General features: G+C 43.2%; 1 protein-coding gene across 1 annotated transcript in view; it reads left to right on the forward strand.

Moving 5' to 3' along the window:
- LOC118368670 (neurexin-2-like) overlaps positions 1–21,977 on the forward strand; it is a 991,707-nt gene that overhangs the window by 560,472 nt on the left and 409,258 nt on the right. The window contains exon 18 of the mRNA XM_052497154.1: positions 5,950–6,069. Within this exon, the coding sequence (XP_052353114.1) occupies positions 5,950–6,069 (120 nt within the window). The remainder of the gene's footprint in view (positions 1–5,949; positions 6,070–21,977) is intronic.

Here is a 21,977-nt window from a genome sequence, read left to right on the forward strand (position 1 = left end):
CAGGCCCCAGCGATATAAACGCTTTCATTACAGGAATCATGAGGATAATGCACTTTACTGTTTTATCAAATCATGGTTTTAGCTGACCAAAAAACTGGACATTTTGAGTGTGGTGACCTTTCTACATTTATAGGTACCCTTTCCGATTTTTACGATCCATGATCTTGGCTGTCTAATTAATGACAGAGTTGGAGCAGGTCTCTTTGCTGATGCCACATTTTACTTTGAATGTGAGTTTGCTCGACCTCAGCTTAGTCTATCAGAAAACAGGGCTGGCCCATCTTGGTAGGGGGGACCGGCCGTTGCCCAGCAATCAGCCAAATACTCATTATAGATTAGCATAACAAAGAAATTGCACAAAAACGGGCCCGTGGGCTGCCTTTTTCATATATCATTTTTTAATATGTAAAGAATGTGTTGTACCAGTCAAAAGTTTGGACACACCTACTCATTCAAGAGTTTTTCTTTATTTTTACTGTTTTCAACATTAGAAAATAATAGTGAAGACATCACAACTATGAAATAACACATATGGAATCATGTAGTAACCAAAAAAGTGTTAAACTAATCAAAATATATTTAACATTTTAGATTTTTAGCCACACTTTGTCTTAATGACAGCTTTGCACACTCTTGTCATTCTCTCAACCAGCTTCACCTGGAAAGCTTTTCCAACAGTCTTGAAGGAGTTCCCACATATGCTGAGCACTTATTGGCTGCTTTTCCTTCACTCTGCATTCCAACTCATCCCAAACCATCTCATTTGGGTTGAGGTCGGGTGATCGTGGAGGCCACGTCATCTGATGCAGCACTCCATCACTCTCCTTCTTGGTCAAATAGCCCTTACACAGACTGGAGGTGGGTTGGGTCATTGTCCTATTGAAAAACAAATGATAGTCCCACTAAACACAAACTAGATGGGATGGTGTATCACTGCAGAATACAGTGGTAGCCATGCCGGTTAAGTGTGCCTTGAATTCTAAATAAATCACTGACAGTGTCACCAGCAAAGCACCCTCGCACCTCCTCCTTCATACCTTATGGTGGGAAGCACACATGCAGAGATAATCCCTTCACCTACTCTGCGTCTCACAAAGACACGGCGGTTGGAACCAATAATCTCAAATTTGAACTCATCAGACCAGAGGACAGATTTCCACCAGTCTAATGTCCATTGCTTGTGTTTCTTGTCCCAAGCAAGTCTCTTCTTATTATTGGTGTCCTTTAGTAATGGTTTCTTTGCAGCAATTTGACCATGAAGGCCTGATTCACGTAGTCTCCTCTTGGCAGTTGACATTGAGATGTGACTGTTACTTGAACTCTGTGACGCATTTATTTGGGCTGCAATTTCTGAAGTTGGTAACTCTCATAAACTTCCTTTCCTGTGGCGGTCCTCATGAGATCCAGTTTCATCATAAGCGCTTGATGGTTTTTGGGACTGCACTTAAAGATACTTTCAAAGTTCTTGAAATGTTTTGCATTGACTGACCGACAAGTCTCTTTGCTTACTTGATCTGTTCTTGCCATAATATGGATTGGTATTTTACCAAATAGGGATATCTTCTGTCTACCACAGAAGTGTGCAAGTGTGCAAAGAGTGCAACGAGTGTGCAAAGCTGTCATCAAGGCAAAGGGCGGTTACTTTGAAGAATCTCAAATATAAAATATATTTTTTATATGTTTTACACTTTTTTGGTTACTATGTGTTCCATATGTGTTATTTCGTAGTTTTGATGTCTTCACTATTATTCTACAATGTAGAAAATAGTAAAAAAAAAAGTAAAGAAAAGGTAGGCATGTCCAAACTCTTGACTGGTACTGTATCTATTTGTGTGTGTGTCAATTTCAACTAGCACACCCAACCGAAATATTGCCCAGCCCATCTGGCATTTGCCAGAATTGCCGGATGGCCAATCCACCCCTGACATTCACCTAGACTAACTTAGCAGACTTTATCATCCCATTTCAAGCTATTTTCTCCTCCCAGTCTCATCATACACAGGTGATTCTGAAGTTTGACACCTGCAGTAACTCATAGGTCCTTCTTTGTCTGAAATAGCCAGATATATAATTAGACTCCACCCTCAGACTCGGCGCTCGACTCCTTTTTTTAGTCCCAGCTCTTTCCCATAAAACCTACAGAAGGTATCTCTGCCTCTGTTATTGTCAGCCACCCTGTAGCACCCACTGTGCAGTTTACAAGGACCACAGAGAGTAACTGTGGTCGCACCAGTTTCAGGCAGGGCTGCTTTTTAAGGCATTAGGTTTCTTGGAGGTGACACTATGAGAAATCAAGGAGCCTAGCATTGGGATTTTGAGATCCACCATGTATTTCTTCAATTGTTGCAGTTTAAAAAAGGCTGACTATTTGTCGTTGTTTGTGTATATTTTATAAAGCTATCATACTTTTTATACCTTTTTATGATCCTTTTTCATTTGGAACTTTTGCATTGTACTGTGAAACTGCTTGAGGTGCTAAAATCCCGTTTGAAAAACCTGCATTTTTAGCTTTTGTTCTTTAATTAACGAGGCCTTTGTGTTTTATGTGCTTTTGATTCAAGGTTTTTATTGCTTTGTGTTTTGTCTTGTTTATCTTGCGATAAGTGTGTGGCTAAATCAAGTTTGATTTGATATTGGATCTTTAATTGTTGCCATGACAAGGATCATGTGCACTGGGGGGATACGAATGAGGACAATGGACAAGGTGATAAGAGCTACGGCAACAGCATGAGTAAAGACCCATGTCCTTCCATGGCTCACTGGTCAAAGTCTGTTTTCATCATGACTTCTCAACACTGAACTTCTACTTGTTATCATTAGAACTTCTGACACACATGGGGAAAAAGGCCATTTTCCGCAGTGCCTAAACTCCTCCATCCTACATTTGGAAGGGGCTCAGCTTTTCGGGCCGGACGGACGTCACCGGTATTGTGGTGTCTCTGGCGGCTAGTTAATTGTGTTTGTGACACCTGCAGGCTGTGGCGGCAGTAGCGTTCACACTGTCTGATTTCCCAGAGGTCTCTCTGCCGCTCTGATTCTAAACGCAAAAGCTGCCACCTCTGCCTGCCAGCCTGGCTTATTACCTGCCTACAGTTATACGGCGTAATTACTTCCGTTTTTAGAAGAGATCTAAAACTGCATTAGGCTATCACATATACTCCCTTAAAATCTCAAATGGCAGGTTGCAAGAGGTAGCAATAAGTTTCATAGCATCAACTCATCTTTTCACGGAATTGTTTCCCCATAGCCTGACAACAAAAACCAGTGGGACGTTTCAACTCAATAGAAGCCAATACAAAATGGCTATTGATAGTGTAGCCTAGTGGCAGATGTGGTTGTGCTTTAGCCAAGTCTCCCTTTCATGTCTGTTGTCATGTCCGTTGGTCCTGTCAAACATGAAGGGCTATAGCATGACAACAAGACAACAAAGGAAATTGAGTTGGCAGAAGCATGCACAGCTCTGCAACCGGACTATTTGTACTGCACACTCCAACAGTAGCCAGACCCTCTGTCAGGCCAAGGCCGGTCCTCCAGACCAGCTCAGTGGAGCAGGTGGATCAGGAGTTGGAACCAGAGTTTAGTGGTCAGAGGTTGACCTCTATGGCTGCATCCCCAGACATCCAGCAGGGTCAATGGGGCAACTTGTTCTCCTGTAGCTGCCTGACTCAGCTAATCCCTCCCTACAGCAGCGAGAGCAGAGAGCTGCAGCCTTTGGCTTAACGACTGTTCACTCTGTGTTCTTCACTATGCTGAGTTGCTGACTCACATCTGGGATTTGGGAGGAAGACCGAGGAAGGTGAGAGAGAGGATAGGGAAGGCGGGGGGAGTGAGATAGAGGGAGGGAGGGTGTCAGGGGGTGGGTGGAGGGAGGGTATTCCCAGATGTCTCATTCTCTCCCAAGCTGTTAGTTCCAGATACAGGTGTCATATTGTTACACAGGGTTGAGATGTGTGTTAAGGCAGGTTACACAGTAAGGCTGTTAGCGCCCTAGCAGATAGCATGCTGCTCATTCTTCCAACTCCTTTAATAAATCACAGCTACAGATTTAACAGATGTGGGGTTCATGCCTCGCTCCCAAAGAAATGTAAATAAGTTTACAACTGCTCACACCGAAACACGCGGCATTTCAATGACAAGTTCACAACTCTACTGCTCCCACCGAAACATGAGGCATTTAAATGACAAGTTCACAACTCTACTGCTCCCACAGAAACACGCGGCATTTCAATGACAAGTTCACAACTCTACTGCTCCCACAGAAACATGCGGCATTTCAATGACAAGTTCACAACTCTACTGCTCCCACAGAAACACGAGGCATTTCAATGACAAGTTCACAACTCTACTGCTCCCACCGAAACACGAGGCATTTCAATGACAAGTTCACAACTCCATACTCTATACACTCTAAACTCAAGTCTAAACTATATGCACTGGTTGAGGTAGCAGCTGATCGATAGCGGAGGGAAGTGCAACTCTGTGATAATATTGTGATTGACTTCAGTAATAATTACAGCAATATGTTTAATTAGAGCCTCTGGGATTCTTGTATTAAGCACTGATTGATGGAGTAATCACTGCAGTGGGTAATTAAAAACATGAACTGATAAAATGGAGACATCTCATTTGAAGTGTCCATTTCGGAATAACGTTGAGGAAATGGCTGGCGCTCTCATGAATTTGACCTTTTTTTTTTTTTAGTTAATTGGGCTGCTCTTAAAATGTCTAAATAGTAACATGTTTTGTTTATCTCCTGAAACAACGCTCAAAGTCACTTCGGCCATTCGTTTGGACCATTCTAACCTTCGATCGAACACTAACTGAATGCCTGTCTGCCTGCTTTACATAGCAATCCGTGGCCACGTGACTCACTGTGTGTAGGAGCAAACCATTTTGGTGAACGGGGTGGTGTACCTAATAAGCTGAGTGTATGTGAAAAGTGTGCGTTTCTATGATTTGTAGTAAAAAAAGAGAAGAAGATAAGTGTTTCCAATGACATCATCGGTGTGCATCATTTGATTTGAACATATTCTGAGTAGACTGCCTACTAATTGTCTGCTACTGTAATTGGTTGATGATATCATTGGAAACACAAATGTTCCTTTATATATATTTTTTAATAGAAAACATACAAAACTCCCAATTTTCACATATGTTGATGTTGGGGGTGGTGCTGGAGATGACGAATATGAAGTGGACCGTTTTTACAATTTCCCTTTAAAGGTTGCAAGCATAGAAGGTCTACCACCTACATGACAATTAGCCACCTGTGGTTTTCTTTTGGTCATCGCTAATCTAAAACATTAGCAGGTATTAATGGGTCTAATAACCAAGTCACAGTTGCTTTGAATACCACCCGGCTAACATTTAATTCACTTACCACTCTGACGTGCTCAGAATTCCACTGAGAGATTACAATAGTGGCTTTTTATAATTGGAGAATTGTCATTGTTGAATAAGTCCATCTTTTCTTTTACGTCCATTCAACCCCCCCCACCCCCACCCTCCAATTTCATATTCAAGTTGACAAATATGCCTCCCAGTTTCATTACTGCCTATAATCAAGGTTTTAACCCAGAATAAATGTCAAATACAACCATAGCACTTTTTAACCACCAGCCTCGATGAAATCAGTGTCAACAAAATGACCCGTGCTATGGATATGATTACAGTTATTGCCCTATATTACCATATTGACATAAAAAGGGCTTCATGTATTGAACGTATTCCCCCTGAGCATCCTTAGAACCTACAGTGGGATTACAGTTTGACCCCTTAGGTGCCTGCGCACATCGGCCAAAAGAAAACAGTATGGCTGTGTATATTGACAACTTAACAGCCTTGGGATTCCTGCTTTTAAAGTTGTTTCCCAAATGTCCTTACATTGGCATAACAAGCGTATGTGTGAGTGTTGTATATTGACCCCTGTGTTCCAATCCGTCCCTCCAGGACCTAGCACCACCTGTACGGAGGACTCCTGCTACAATCAGGGCGTGTGTCTCCAGCAGTGGGAGGGCTTCTCCTGCGACTGCACCATGACGTCCTATGGCGGCTCCTTCTGTAGCGACCGTGAGTACAACAACCCCGTCTGCCGCCGACACGTCTCCGCGCCGGGTTGTATGTCGTGTGAAGGTTGTGTTTGTTGTAGGGCTTCTGGTGGGTCGCGGCGGCTTGGTCGCGGAGATGTAGGTGACTTTCAAAGGTTTTTATATGTCGTGTTTGGTTTTGTAGACTATTTTAGGTCTAATGTTTGCTAACTCTTTAGCGTTTCCCTAGTGGGCACATGGAGAGATTTACACTTGTTTGTACGAGAGAGAGTTGACATTCTATCCATGGCCCCTACAGGATAAATGAAACTAGAACCGGGACAGAGGGACAAGTTCCAAGGTTAATAGAGCAGTGGGCCTACTGCTTTGTTAGCTTGCTAAGGAGTTAAGCCCAGATCCATAATCAATTGACCTCCCTCTCCCTTCAAGCCCCCTTTGAACACTCCCTCGTAACTTGCCTATGACACGTTTGAGGGTAGAAAAATGTGCCTAGCTGAGGGAGTTGTGTGTTGTTTGTGTAGTCAACGTTCGTTAGAGAGACTATGATTGGCGGTGACAGTCGGGCACTGATTAGGACCAGGCTGTGGCAGTGGGTCCGCTCCAGGAAGAGGGAGAAAAGGGGGACGAGGCAGAGGAAGAGAGGAGGATGATAACGTCTGCCTGTGAACGACAGCCACGTGGAGATAAACAGAGATCCCATCCCTAGCTCCTTGAAAGATAAGAGGGCGAGAGAGGGGAGGAGGGGGGGGGGAGGCACGCTGATGCCTTTGCTCTCCTTGCTCTGCTCAGAGACCGTGGGGGTATTAGTAAGTTTAATATCCTGATTTCTTTAAAGATTCGAGAGATTGGCGTGTGTGGCACTGAGCCAGAATGAGGCCTCGCACTACTTGCTCGAAACGCCCAGAACCGGCCAAGGAGGCCAGTGAGCGTATGTGTGTGTGTTTGTGTGTGTAGAGAGAGAGAGATGAGAGAGTGATCCCTCCAGCAGCCAGCCCTACTGTAGGTCTCTTCACATTTACAAGCAACCAAAATATCTCCCAGAGATCAAGCTCGTTCTATAGCAATGGCTACCACATGACAAAGCACGCAGTAAAACATTGTATCAAGTCTATTCACCAACCCCCCTAACCAAGAGAATATCGACGTTGACATTAGCTTGTCTAATCGTATCCTCTAAAGTGCAGAGCTGAGACGGGCAAGGCAGTCACTGAGGAGTGAGGACTAACACTGAGGGAGTCATTTAGCTCTGATTAAACCAGTTGTATGGACTGAATGTCTAATGGAAGTCTCCCATCAATCACTGAACACAGAACACAGTCACTAGACCACTAGACCTAGCTAATAACCTTGTCTCTTTGTTTACCGACCATTGCTTTTGCTGAGAAGGAACATAAAATGTATAAAATGAAGTACAATACTTATTTTTCAAGGGCAAGGGCTTTTTTCTCCATCACATTTGATTTTAAGACGTCGTATAAGTGATGTCTGGCTCAATTGACTACCGGTAGGTCTTTTTCAGGAATTCTCAGACGCATTCGTTAAACTGAGAGAATCAATGGCTGCTGGCTAGGTCTCCCCTCGCCCCTCACTTTTTATAAGGTTGAATATTTGCATGCTCTGCTGGGTATCACTGTTGTATTCCTGTCTGTGTTTCCTCCGTAGCCCCACAATTAGCGTCTCTTCATTCTAAAAAGCCGAAGAGTCTTCCTTTACTGCCATCTTTGAGAAGAGGCAGATGAATCTTACTTTCACTTGAACATACCCGTTCTCCATGATGTTCAAGTGCCTGCTCTATCACGTTATTCTTCCAGCACAGAACTCTATCCAACCTTGTTACGATGTTTTGAAGACTTCTATCCTTCAGCTATCTTGGCTTATACAACATTGTTTTGAAGACTGAATGTGTCACTTTTCAAGGAATTTTCCTTCAAGCGTCTTCGCCAACACAAGGTAGGAGTGTCTACGGGTCGAGCCACTGACGTTCTCCAACTCTTTGTGCCTGTACATACCATTGTGAATTCCAAAACACGAATGGTTTAGAAGTGTATAGTAACTGCTTTGAAGACATGTTTGGTTTACAATGGACTCTTAATAGGGCATGCTTCTTCTCCTGCATTTTCTTCATAATCCACATCTCATTGAGGTATGTGTCCACAAATAACTGGCTCGCCTTTGGTTTGAAAAGAAACACTTTGTCACCGATAACATGTATTATGCTTTTCAAAGACTTAATTGTTGAACCTTTGAATAGCTTTTAGGGCATCTAAAGTTGATGATTACTTTAAACACACATGACATTCACCCAGGCATCCTCAGCACTGCCATTTGAAGTTATTTTAGGTGATTTTAAAGCTGGACACCTGCAATTACTCCTTTGTTAAAAACAGAGTTGGTGTATGTTTAGTATTCTACGGTGCGCGCGTGTGTGTGTGTTTAGTATCCTGCAGAGTGTGTGTGTGTGTGTGTGTGTGTGTGTGTGTGTGTGTGTGTGTGTGTGTGTGTGTGTGTGTGTGTGTGTGTGTGTGTGTGTGTGTGTGTGTGTGTGTGTGTGTGTGTGTGTGTGTGTGTGTATGGTCTCTGGTGGTGCGTTTTTGGTCTCTGGTGGTGCGTTTTTGGTGCATAAAGGATCGGTCTGGGACGTACTCTGCTGCAGCTGTGCAGGTGGCCTCTCTGTATCCACCCCATTCAGCTGAGAGAACGGACGTGTCTGATCTGAAGGCAGCTAGGTTGAAATGTACCTGATAATAAAATGCATCTCACAAGCATTGCCACACGCTTGACTGCGCTCTTGATCACATGCACACCATCAGTCAAAGACTAGCAATTATGTTATCTAACCGTTCCACACAGTTGCATACTGAGACATACAGGCACACACTCGAGTGCACGCACACACACACACACACACACACATCGACCCCCACTGCTCCCCTTTCCACCCACCCACACACATCCCCTTACCGGCCCTAAAAAGAGAGATGAAAATCAATTGAATTTCCCTCAAAGAAGAATAAATGATTAGAATAGGAAAGGCAGGCCATTTTCACTGCAGCTGGAGTCTTAAATTAACATAATGATTCTCCCTGGCCCGCTCCCCCTGCTCTTTGTGGCTGTCCAGACCCTCTTGTTGGCTGTAAAGAGGAGCGAGGCCTGAACTGTGGGAGCCAGTGTGTGTGTGACTGTGTGTGACTGTGTGTGTGTGTAAGACCCCCACCCGGCGCCCTCTATCACTTCAGCCAGATGGCTGCAGAGGAGATGAGCCTCGCTCAATTTGAAAGGGGTGGGCTAGACCTCCCCCCTACACACACACTGGTTGGTAGAGAGGCAGATGCACAGCGAGATAATATTCATTTGTTTCCGACTCCTAATATTTCCGAGGCTTCTTTTCTAAATGATCTTCAAATTTCAAGAGTGCACTCAATTAGAATCCTACGCTAGCCTGGATGTCAAAAAGCATTTGTTGCTCCACTCACTGTTTATGAATATATATGAGGCATATGGATGTTTACTGCAAAACTGCCACGAGAGACTGCTGTTGTAAGCTATTTACCACACGATATTTGACAGTGATGGTTATAATTTTAGGATTTAGGATTTTTATTAGGATCCCCATTAGCCGGTGCCAATTAGCCAGTGCCAAGAAAGAAAAAAAAACAAGAAAAAAAATCACTTTTCTCTTACCCACCAAACCGGAAGTGTCATTCAAAGGCATTATAAAGCATATAAATATGTCTGGATTTGATTGGAGCTTTTATAAGCATGAAAATTCAAACCTGATGCTACCGGAGCCTAATGAGCCATAGATGAAATACATGTTATGAGCCCTACATGAATGACTATTGATTGTGCCAATATCCAATACATACTGTATATGATATAGGCTACTGCACATTACGCACGATAGAAAAACATAGAAGCCCATACGGTAGATGTACTGTAGCTAGCTATATGCTCTCTTGGGGAAATTAATGAAACTAGCTCAAGTAGGCTAATCTTTTTTGATATGAACTGTATCACTGTACTGCATCGTACTGTATTACTGTATATGGACAGGAATTAGGCACATCGTTCAAACCATGATAAAGCAGAAGAGAACATGTGATTCTGGTGCGGACTACAAAGTTACAAGTATAGGCTTTGCCAATTTTATTCGAATTGTGAAATATAAATCGGGCCTATTTGTACAATTAGTAGGCGGACACATAAATTATATACCTTTCATAGTATTCCCCCTAATGTTATTAGCCCCTCTCTCTCTCTCTCTCTCTCTCTCTCTCTCTCTCTCTCTCTCTCTCTCTCTCTCTCTCTCTCTCTCTCTCTCTCTCTCTCTCTCTCTCTCTCTCTCTCTCTCTCTCTCTCTCTCTCTCTCTCTCTCTCTCGTTGCCTCATTCCTTCCTCGCTTTCAACAGTTAAATGAAACAAGTGTTGTTGTCCTTGTCTTCATCATTCCAATGGCACCCTTGAAGAATGTAGGACTAGAATTAGATGCAGAAGGCTTTAACGTCTCTGCACAAAGAGTGAGTGGTTAGGGGTCTGAATAAATAACTGCTGTAGCCTACCGCCATCGCGCGCTCGCTCTTCTTTCAAACCACCCACGAGTTCTATTGGCTGTGTTTAACATTCAGCATAAAAAGAGCTTGGGTCCCTCTTCGAATAGCCTATTGGTATAAGAAATGCAAAAAAAAAAAAAAGATTTCCAACAAGTTATTCTAGTCTAGCTTTTCCTGCATGGGACTCCAAGAGCTAAGTAGCATTGTTTAAGGAGCGAGGCCAGCAGAGCACAAGTGCGCGCGTATGGCGCAAGAGACAGAGGCTATAAGTTAGAGGCTTATTATGCATAACCCATCATTATGTAGCTAAATATAAGGCTCATACTGCATTGAACCTTGTCTAGGACATCTATATATAGGGCTAGATATCAATCTAGAACAGGATTCACTATTTTGGATGCAATTGGAGTTGACGGAGAGAGTGCGCACGTACACTGATTTTAAAGCAATAATATCAGAGGGATAAGCCGTTTTAAACTCTGGAGTTGCAATTAGAACAATTACAATCTTTGCAATGAAAAAAATCAAGGTCACCCCGAAAGCCAGATGGGAGATGGATAAATTAGACGCACATTTGGTCTTTATATTACTGTAGCATAGGCTAAGCTGCAGCAAATGCAGGCCTGCCTACCTGTCACAACAACAACAACAACAAAAAGTTACCCTGATGAGATGATACTGTGGGTCTACATGCATTGTCAAGTGTGCGCCATACTGAGATGGGCTGTCTGTCCCCACCCTGAGTGTTGATGATTCATCATGCAGAGAGAGACCTGTTGAGAATCCACATTTCCACGTGGCATATAATTGAACAGTTCAATTTCACGCCACGCTGTTTACATCAATAATTATTCTAACGTACCGGTTTCTCTCAGTTGTTTATCCCAGGGAAAGGGGAGTGGTTTTGTAAATCCTGGTAGATCTCAGTAGACTAGGTTTCCTTCCATTCAACCCTAGTCCACTTGTCAAACAGGGAAAGAGTCTAGTTTTTTTGTTGTTGTTCTGTAGAGGGGTGTTGTTTATGTTATTAGGGAGTTGCTCTGTTTGACAGAACCGCCATGTTGAGCTGAAGAGACTGACTCATATGGACGGCTGATATCTCTGTTGGATGAGCGTGTGGGGAGGAGAGACGCCACGGCAATTGGTTAGCGTGCCGCTTCCACATGCCACCGCACATGTTGGGCTCACACACACACACACACACACACACACACACACACACACACACACACACACACACACACACACACACACACACACACACACACACACACACACACACACACACACACACACACACACACACACACACTCAGTAAGCAAACTTGTGTTATTCAGAGGAAGTGTCAGGTGATTGACTGGTCCATTTGTCTGTGCATAGCGTATAAGTGGAGCACTTGTTATTCTACAGTTTAAGTAACTGAATCAGACAGCACCGTTTGGAAGTGCATGCAATTTGTGGCTTAGGTTTCATCTTTCTGTGCGCGTGGGTGGTTGTCTGTGCATGTGTGCGTGCATGTCTACACCCCATCATCCTAACCTGATGTTGCTATCTCTTAATTTCCTCCCACACATGTTTATCTCTACGGTTCTCAGGTGGCGTGTACGTAGCGCTTGTTAGGAATGACAAGCCTGGCCTTGTTAGTCATTGGTGTTGAGGGGATCCTTTTGTTTTGCAGCCGCTCATGGATTTGATGACCTGTTGTTTTTCCACTCTCAGTCCTTCAGGGATAGCATCAATGGAGAATACTTTGTGTGGTGTGTTTGTGCGTGCGCAGGTTCAGTTATATCTGCACGTGTGTTTGCATGGTGCGTTGTTTTAATGAAGCCGGCTGCTTGTGCGCCGTGCCTTCTAGCATACTAAATGTGCCGCCTGTCGGTCAGCGATACCCCAGTTCTCAGACTCACTCTTCTCTCCACCTTCTTCGCTCTTCCCTCCATCTCTCCCTGCCTCCATGAGGCCCTCCAGCTTCCTCTCCTCGGTGAGCGTATTGTCATGGTTAGCCTGCGGGTGTAGAAGATGATTTGGGAGAGTGGTGATGTAGCTTACCCTGTGACATGTGTAAATGCATAGACCCAGAATCAGTCAAATCAAATCAAATCAAATTTTATTTGTCACATACACATGGTTAGCAGATGTTAATGCGAGTGTAGCGAAATGCTTGTGCTTCTAGTTCCGACAATGCGGTAATAACCAACAAGTAATCTAACTAACAATTCCAAAACTACTGTCTTATACACAGTGTAAGGGGGATAAAGAATATGTACATAAAGATATATGAATGAGTGATGGTACAGAGCAGCATAGGCAAGATACAGTAGATGGTATCGAGTACAGTATATACATATGAGATGAGTATGTAACCAAAGTGGCATAGTTAAAGTGGCTAGTGATACATGTATTACATAAGGATGCAGTCGATGATATAGAGTACAGTATATACGTATGCATATGAGATGAATGATGTAGGGTATGTAACATTATATTAGGAAGCATTGTTTAAAGTGGCTAGTGATATATTTTACATAATTTCCCATCAATTCCCATTATTAAAGTGGCTGGAGTTGAGTCAGTGTCAGTGTGTTGGCAGCAGCCACTCAATGTTAGTTTAACAGTCTGATGGCCTTGAGATAGAAGCTGTTTTTTCAGTCTCTCGGTCCCAGCTTTGATGCACCTGTACTGACCTCGCCTTCTGGATGATAGCGGGGTGAACAGGAAGTGGCTCGGGTGGTTGTTGTCCTTGATGATCTTTATGGCCTTCCTGTAACATCGGGTGGTGTAGGTGTCCTGGAGGGCATGTAGTTTGCCCCCGGTGATGCGTTGTGCAGACCTCACTACCCTCTGGAGAGCCTTACGGTTGTGGGCGGAGCAGTTGCCGTACCAGGCGGTGATACAGCCCGCCAGGATGCTCTCGATTGTGCATCTGTAGAAGTTTGTGAGTGCTTTTGGTGACAAGCCGAATTTCTTCAGCCTCCTGAGGTTGAAGAGGCGCTGCTGCTCCTTCTTCACGATGCTGTCTGTGTGAGTGGACCAATTCAGTTTGTCTGTGATGTGTACGCCGAGGAACTTAACTTACTACCCTCTCCACTACTGTTCCATCGATGTGGATAGGGGGGTGTTCCCTCTGCTGTTTCCTGAAGTCCACAATCATCTCCTTAGTTTTGTTGACGTTGAGTGTGAGGTTCTTTTCCTGGAGGTGATATGGTCGTTGACTGGTCTCTCAAAGCACTTCATGATGACGGAAGTGAGCGCTACGGGGCGGTAGTCGTTTAGCTCAGTTACCTTAGCTTTCTTGGGAACAGGAACAATGGTGGCCATCTTGAAGCATGTGGGAACAGCAGACTGGTATAGGGATTGATTGAATATGTCCGTAAACACACCGGCCAGCTGGTCTGCGCATGCTCTGAGGGCGCGGCTGGGGATGCCGTCTGGGCCTGCAGCCTTGCGAGGGTTAACACATTTAAATGTTTTACTCACCTCGGCTGCAGTGAAGGAGAGTCTGCATGTTTTCGTTGCAGGCCGTGTCAGTGGCATTGTATTGTCCTCAAAGCGGGCAAAAAATATATTTAGTCTGCCTGGGAGCAAGACATCCTGGTCCGTGACTGGGCTGGTTTTCTTCTTGTAGTCCGTGATTGACTGTAGACCCTGCCACATACCTCTTGTGTCTGAGTCGTTGAATTGAGATTCTACTTTGTCTCCAGTCCAGCTGGGCTAATAGTGGAGTCTATATGGTCTATAGGGAAAAGATTGGTAGTAACAGCCTTTAAAAGCAATATCTCCCACAAACCAGCAGCAGCATCACTCTCTCCCTCTCAGCAGTCTCTCTCTCTTGATCAGAGCTGATTATTGATGCATGCAGCATCATGCCTTGCTGACAGGAATCATTGACTGATCATCGCTGGGTCTCATTCCCCTCCAACTAAACTGGGACGTCTCTCAAAGTGGCCAATCTTCTCCTGAGAGGCCTGAAATGAAATAGATTCATTCGAGAGGTCAGATCTCTCGTCTCTGTCTCTGTCATTTGAAATTTGAGCCGAACATTTGCAGCCGTACTCTATTCAGATGAAGGTCAATGCGACCTTAATGGGGAACGCAGAGCCTGGACACTCGTTGGCACAAGAGAGTATAAAGATATATTATTAGTATTGTCTGTGTCCATCTTCCCCTTTAAAAACAGAATAGTGAACACTGAAGACATTAGTAGGTAGGGTTGTGAGTCAGAAAGCCACTCCCCCAGAAACCCTGAAACAATAAAGACACACTTCTCACCAAATCTCTGTAAAGGGATTAGCACCATCACACATCTTTCTTTCTTTCTTTTTCTTTCCTTCTTTCTTTTTCTCTTTCTTTCTTTCTTTCTTTCTTTTTCTTTCCTTCTTTCTTTTTCTCTTTCTTTTTCTTTCTTTCTTTCTTTTTCTTTCCTTCTTTCTTTTTCTCTTTCTTTCTTTCTTTCTTTTTCTTTCCTTCTTTCTTTTTCTCTTTCTTTCTTTCTTTTTCTTTCCTTCTTTTTCTTTCCTTCTTTTTCTTTCCTTCTTTTTCTTTCCTTCTTTTTCTTTCTTTCTTTCTTTCTTTCTTTCTTTCTTTCTTTCTTTCTTTCTTTCTGGCCTCACTCCCCTCATCTCTCTCTTTCTCTCTCCCTCTCTCTCTCTCCTGTTCCCCTCCTCATCTCGTTGATGTTGTTTATATTCCCGCCGCCGGTCATGTCTTTTCCAGTGCATTTGTTAGACGGGGCGCCCTCACCCAGCAATTATCAAGCTGCGGCGTGGCCCACTCGTAATTGCATGGCTGTAGTTTTTTAGAGGACTGTGAATACAACCAATATTTTAGAACAAAAAAAATGGACAGCGAAGGGGTCACTATCATGGTGACTTGGCAGGTTAGCAAAGCTAGCGTCAGTCCAACCGTGTTCTCGGAGTGTACGACTGAACGCAGACCTCCAAACAAAAAGGCCCAGGCTCCTCTGTCTGGCTTTGTGGCGAAATGGAATGAAATGGTGGCGATTTACAAGTCACCATGGCCTAATTACTAAACTGATTGCTTCTTAACCGTAACACGTATTAAAGTGCAATAAATGGCGGAGGTAATTGCTTCAAGACCCCCTCCTCCACTCCACTAGTGATATCAAAGGCATAGCGTCTCAATACACAGTGAAAAGGAAAAGGGAGGGAAGAGAGAAAAAATGAAAAGGGTGTAAGAAAACAGCGGGAAAGCAATTATTTCTAGGAGCACTCGGCTCGCATGTGTTATATTAGTCAATTGCGTTTGTTGCGGTTTGTAGATCACAGCATCAAACTTCTGATTTGTGAGAGTGCTAGAGCTGGATGGCTGTCGTGACACGGTGTGTATGACTACTACATACACGCAGGTGCCTGCACACACACACACACACACAGTCCATTCCGTGGCTAAGGATGGGGTAGACAATTTCTTTCATATTATGTGTGTGCTTTCTCGCCTTAAAATTCTACCTAAGCATTAGATGGGAATATAAGGCAAAGAAACCCTCATCATTTCCTCCACTCAAGGCTTCTCTAGTTCTTCAATTCCCTGCATTTTTGCCGTGTAACAGGATCGTGGATATTTGACGTTACTTACTTACCGAAACAAACTTTCATGTGTCTTAATAACAAACTCGTATAGGTTCTGTAAATATGAAGAAAAAAAGAATAATTACGAGCCTAGTTTAACCAAGGAGAAGGCATCTGTCTATAAATGTAACTGAGGACTTGGTGGACTGTACATTCTTCAGGTTAGGTCATGTGCTCGCTCCCGAGAGCTGGTAAGGGCAATGATGACAAGACAGAGAATTACAGTCGTACAGTGTTTTGTACACTCAGTATGCACATGATACAATCTCTAATTCACCGTACTATAAACAATATGCATGTAATAATAACATGTCAGCAATGGCTTACTGCTACACAAGACAATACAGCGCCAGACAACGTGACTCCCATAATTAGAGATCAAAGGGGAAGCTGCCGCACGAATTCTACAAAGCATAGCACCGTAACAGGGCTACAACTGCAGAATTAAATACAGGATGGCTGGAACTCTGTAGCTTGACTTCTCTCACATTCCTCCAACGTCTTCTCTTAGCAGGAGATCGCCAAGCATGATCTGCTCCACCCCAACCTGTCCTATCACTCTGATATGATGAACTTCTATCTATTCTACTATAACTACTATTTCTCCATGGCCTTTCTTCCCATAGCAGAATGGGGGTTTCCCTGGTGATTACTGTATATAGATCATCTTTGGCAGGGAAGATTTTTTTGGAAAGATATAGCTAATGGACAACTGGAAAAAGGGTTACTACAGCCCTCAACAACATTTGCTGCCCTGAATTGTACTGGTGCTATCGACCAAAGCTCAGTGGGAGAAAGTGACTACTTTCTGGAGGACAATGACATGCTGAATTCGTAAAGAGATGGGTGTGACTAAGGCTTAATAGGGTGTGAACGTTGCTGCCTAGCATAAAACGGGTCGAGCACGTGTGAAAATCTCTCAAGGCACCATCATTTCCCCACATTTCCTGCAACAACATATACCATTTTGAAGCCCTGAGTCTGTACATGAATTATTATGATTATTTTTTGTATTTTGCCCCCTTTTTCTCCCTAATTTTGTGATATCCAATTACGATTTTGTCTCTTTGCTGCAACTCCCCAACAGGCTCGAGAGAGAGGTGAAGGTCGAGTCATGCGTTCTCCGAAACGTGACCCACCAAATCACTCTTATTTAACACCCGCCCGCTTAACCCGGAAGCCAGCCGCACCAAGGTGTCAGAGGAAACACCGTTTAACTGACGACAGAGGTCAGCCTGCAGGTGCCCGGTCCACCACAAGGGGTCGCTAGAGTGCAATGAGAGAATGTAAAGCCCCCCTGGCCAATCACTCCCCTAACCCAGACGACGCTGTGCAAATTGTGCGCTGCCCTATGGGAGTCTCAGTCACGGCCGGTTGTGACACAGCCTGGGATCAAACCCGGTTGTGATACATTGAGATGCAGTGCCTTAGACCGCTGCGCCACTCGGGAGCCATAGATGAGCATAGATGGCCAGTCCTTGCATCCATAGCTCTGTGTATGAATTTTAGATTGGTGACATTTCTCCAGCCTCATCCCTCAGCTTTACACCGAAACAGTGGCAGGGAAGATCCGTTATGTTTCAACTGCTGATTGGCCCTTTAAGCTCACATATAGGTGTTGTGTCACATTTGGGAGGTTGTCCTGATTCAAGGTTGCTTGCCACTGCATTATATTAAATAAATACAAAATAATATGCTCTCTCACTATTGTGATTAGGTTCATAGAAATGGGATCAACTCGTACAACCAAAATTGCAAGAATTACTGTTGATTTCATTAATTTGCTTTTGGGGAGTGGGCTCAATTATCGAGTATTGTTTGTAGAGCAGTTAAGGGAGACAACCAGAACTTCATCGTCTTGCGTCACTGCCACATTCACCTGTTATGACCCTCTATAGGATATTTTACCTATTTTATTTTGAATTTGAAAAGTAATTCTTCGCCGTCGCTGACAAGCGCCTGTCTACAGCCGCTGACAAGTACCTGTCCACAGCATATGCAAACAGCCGACACAGGCGGATGCAGTGGAATGCTACACGGCCCAAAGTCTCTTATCGTAAACACACAGTGTTTTATTGGAAGAAAGTGACGACGTCACCAACCTCAGAGGGATGATACAATGACACTATGAACAGCCATCACTCATGGCTTTCTTACACTATGTAGCTCAATTCCGCGTTTTCCTCAGCTACTATCCAAACTTAGGGCAGAATGCATCAGACGTCAGCACCTTCCTTTGTGTGTAGAAGAGACTCCGAGTGGGAGGCTGTCGATCAAGAGGCAGGCATACACCTTTCTCTCTTTTCAAAGGAGAGGAGGATGAATGTGCAAATAAAGGAGGGACGGAAGGAGGAGGCCGGAGGGATGGAGCGTCCCTGACGTCACAGTGTCACTTAGGATGCCCAGCAACGGGCCATTCAGTAGGTGAGAAATGATTGAGAGCTTTCATCATTTCTCCTCTTTTTCCCCTCTTTCCTTTTTGTCGCTTCAAGCATTTTTTTGAGCCCCCCCCCACCCCCTCCCCTCCTGCACACCAAACGACACATACGCACGGCGTAACAATTACTCGCATACACAGGTGCAGCTGGTTAGCGTGATTTGGAATACGCCGTGGCGTCCTGTTAATGCCATTCTTTGCAGAAGGAAGACACATGAGCCACAGAACACAGGTCTTTACAAATCTCATAGTAAATATATAAATACGTCTCCGCAAGAATGCGACTGAAATTGAATTGCCGCTTCAACCTCTTGAGTTAATACCTATTATGTTTATGGAATACATTGCGGTGCTATCACGCCCAGCGTATTAAGTAGCTGTGCAGTATGTACGTACCACAAGCAAAACACTGATGACACCAGCACAGTAGCTTCCCCTAAAAATATTATTCAGTGGTTGTAGCTAAATCAAATCAAATCAAATGTATTTATATTTATATAGCCCTTCGTACATCAGCTGATATCTCAAAGTGCTGTTCAGAAACCCAGCCTAAAACCCCAAAAAGCAATGCAGGTGTAGAAGCACGGTGGCTTGGAAAAACTCCCTAGAAAGGCCAAAACCTAGGAAGAAACCTAGAGAGGAACCAGGCTATGTGGGGTGGCCAGTCCTCTTCTGGCTGTGCCGGGTGGAGATTATAACAGAACATGATGTTCAAATGTTCATAAATTACCAGCATGGTCGAATAATAATAAGGCAGAACAGTTGAAACTGGAGCAGCAGCACGGCCAGGTGGACTGGGGACAGCAAGGAGTCATCATGTCAAGGTAGTCCTGGGGCATGGTCCTAGGCCTCAGGTCCTCCGAGAGAGAGAAAGAAAGAGAGAAGGAGAGAATTAGAGAATGCACACTAAGATTCACACAGGACACCGGATAGGACAGGAGAAGTACTCCAGATATAACAAACTGACCCTAGCCCCCCGACACATAAACTACTGCAGCATAAATACTGGAGGCTTTACACTAATATTACTTACTTCTAGGCCCGTTGTCTTCTTATCCAGCTAATGTTCTTTACACTAATATTACTTACTTCTAGGCCCGTTGTCTTCTTATCCAGCTAATGTTCTTTACACTAATATTACTTACTTCTAGGCCCGTTGTCTTCTTATCCAGCTAATGTTCTTTACACTAATATTACTTACTTCTAGGCCCGTTGTCTTCTTATCCAGCTAATGTTCTTTACACTAATATTACTTACTTCTAGGCCCGTTGTCTTCTTATCCAACTCTTTTGTCATAGATTCAGAGCTCTTTAAAGCATTTGAGGTCACCAGACTGTATATGCTTCAAAGGAACCAGGGTGATTCCACGCCAGTGTGACCCGAAAATGTTTTGGATATCTCAGATTGTTCTGGCAGTTTTCACAGAAAGTTCTTTGGAAGGAAGGATTTGAATATTTCTATTGCAAACAATTTGAAGGATAAAAAACATCAGGGAAGTGGCAATTTGAATCTCCTTATAGACCTATGCCTCTTCTAAGACCCTACGATCTGTGAACCGTTCATGATACAGACAACATCTTGGTGATATTATACTCCTTAATGTGCTTTAAACCATGGTGTATGTCTAGATTCTGAAAAACACATTTTCACTTTAACTTATTTCAACATTAACAATATGAATATCTCAAAAGTACCCTTTTTGATATGGTGCATTTTTAGACATTGTTTAAAACAATATACTCTACGAGTGCATCACGTTTCCAGAGTGGGCTCTCTGCTACTTTTGAAGTAATGATACAATTATATGAGCACCAGAGGGAACTCCCTCTGTTGGTGATTTGCTGAATGTGCAATCCTAAAAAAGGGTTGTGATTGGTATATAATGTTAATTGCTATGTATAAAATGGGTCAAAAATTATTTTTAAATACCGGAGAGGATATTGTTCCTAACAATATGTCTAAAGATAAGAAGAAAAAAAGGATGCTTTTGCCATATTCATAAGAATATGTGTTATGTTGACTAAATTCAGGTGTAAAGTTGTATTTCAGAATCTAGACATACTCCATATTCTGGAGCACACTATGAGGAGTATCATGTCACCAAGATGTTGTCTGTATCATGTACATGTCACCGATCATAGGGGTCTTACTGGAGGGATGTATAGCTCTAAAACGGGACGAAATTGGTCACTTTAATCAACATTTTCTCAAATTGTTCGTGATACAAATGTAAAAAGCATACAGTGCCTTCAGAAAGTATTCACACCTCTTGACTTTTTCCACATTATGTTGTTGCAGCCTGAATTTAAAATGGATTAAATTGCAATTTTGTGTCACTGGCATACACAGAATACCCCATAATATTAAAGTGGAATATATATATATATATTTTTTTTTTTTATTATCTTTTTTTATTTTTACAAGTGAATTAAAATTGCAAGCTGCATTGTCTTGAGTCAATAAGTATTCAAACCCTTTGTTATGGCCAGCCTAAATGGGTTCAGGTGTAAAATATTGCACATACTGTAAAACTTGCATGAACACTGTGTCCAATCATAGTGTGCAATAATAGTGTTGAACATGATTTTTCAATGACTACCTCACCTCTGTACCCCACACATACAATTATATGTAAGGTCACTCAGTCGAGCAGTACATTTCAAGCACAGATTCAACCACAAAGAACAAGGAGATTTTCAAATGCCTCGCAAATAAGGGCACCTATTGGTAGATGGGTAGAAATGAAAACAGCAGACATTAAATATCCCTTTGTCCATGGGGAAGACATTAATTTCACTTTGGAAGGTGTATCAATACACCCAGTCACCCAGTAAAACAGTTGCTGGAAAGAAAGGAAACCGCTCAGGGATTTTACCTTGAGGTCAATGGTGACTTTAAAACAGTTACATAGTTTAATGGCTGTAATAGGAGAAAACCTGAGGATGGATCAACATTGTAGTTACTCCACAATACTAACCTAATTGACAGTGAAAAGGAAAATTAGTACAAAACATGCATCCTGTTTGCAACAAGGCACTAAAGTGACAAAGCAATTCACTATTCATCCTGAATACAAAGTGTTATGTTTGGGGCAAATCCAATACAACAGATAACTGAGTACCACTCTCCATATTTGCAAGCATGGTGATGGCTGCATCATGTTATGGGTATGCTTGTAATTGTTAAGGACTGTGGTGGGGTTTAGGGTAAAATAAACAGATTGGATCTAAGCACAGGCAAAATCCTGGAGGAAAACCTGGTTGTTTGCTTTCCACCAGACACAGAGAGATGAATTTCAGCAGTGAAATAACCTAAAACACAAGTCCAAATCTACACTTGAATTGCTTAACAAGA

This window comes from Oncorhynchus keta, chromosome 35 (genome assembly GCF_023373465.1).
Source record: "Oncorhynchus keta strain PuntledgeMale-10-30-2019 chromosome 35, Oket_V2, whole genome shotgun sequence".
NCBI classification, from domain to species: Eukaryota; Metazoa; Chordata; class Actinopteri; order Salmoniformes; family Salmonidae; genus Oncorhynchus; species Oncorhynchus keta.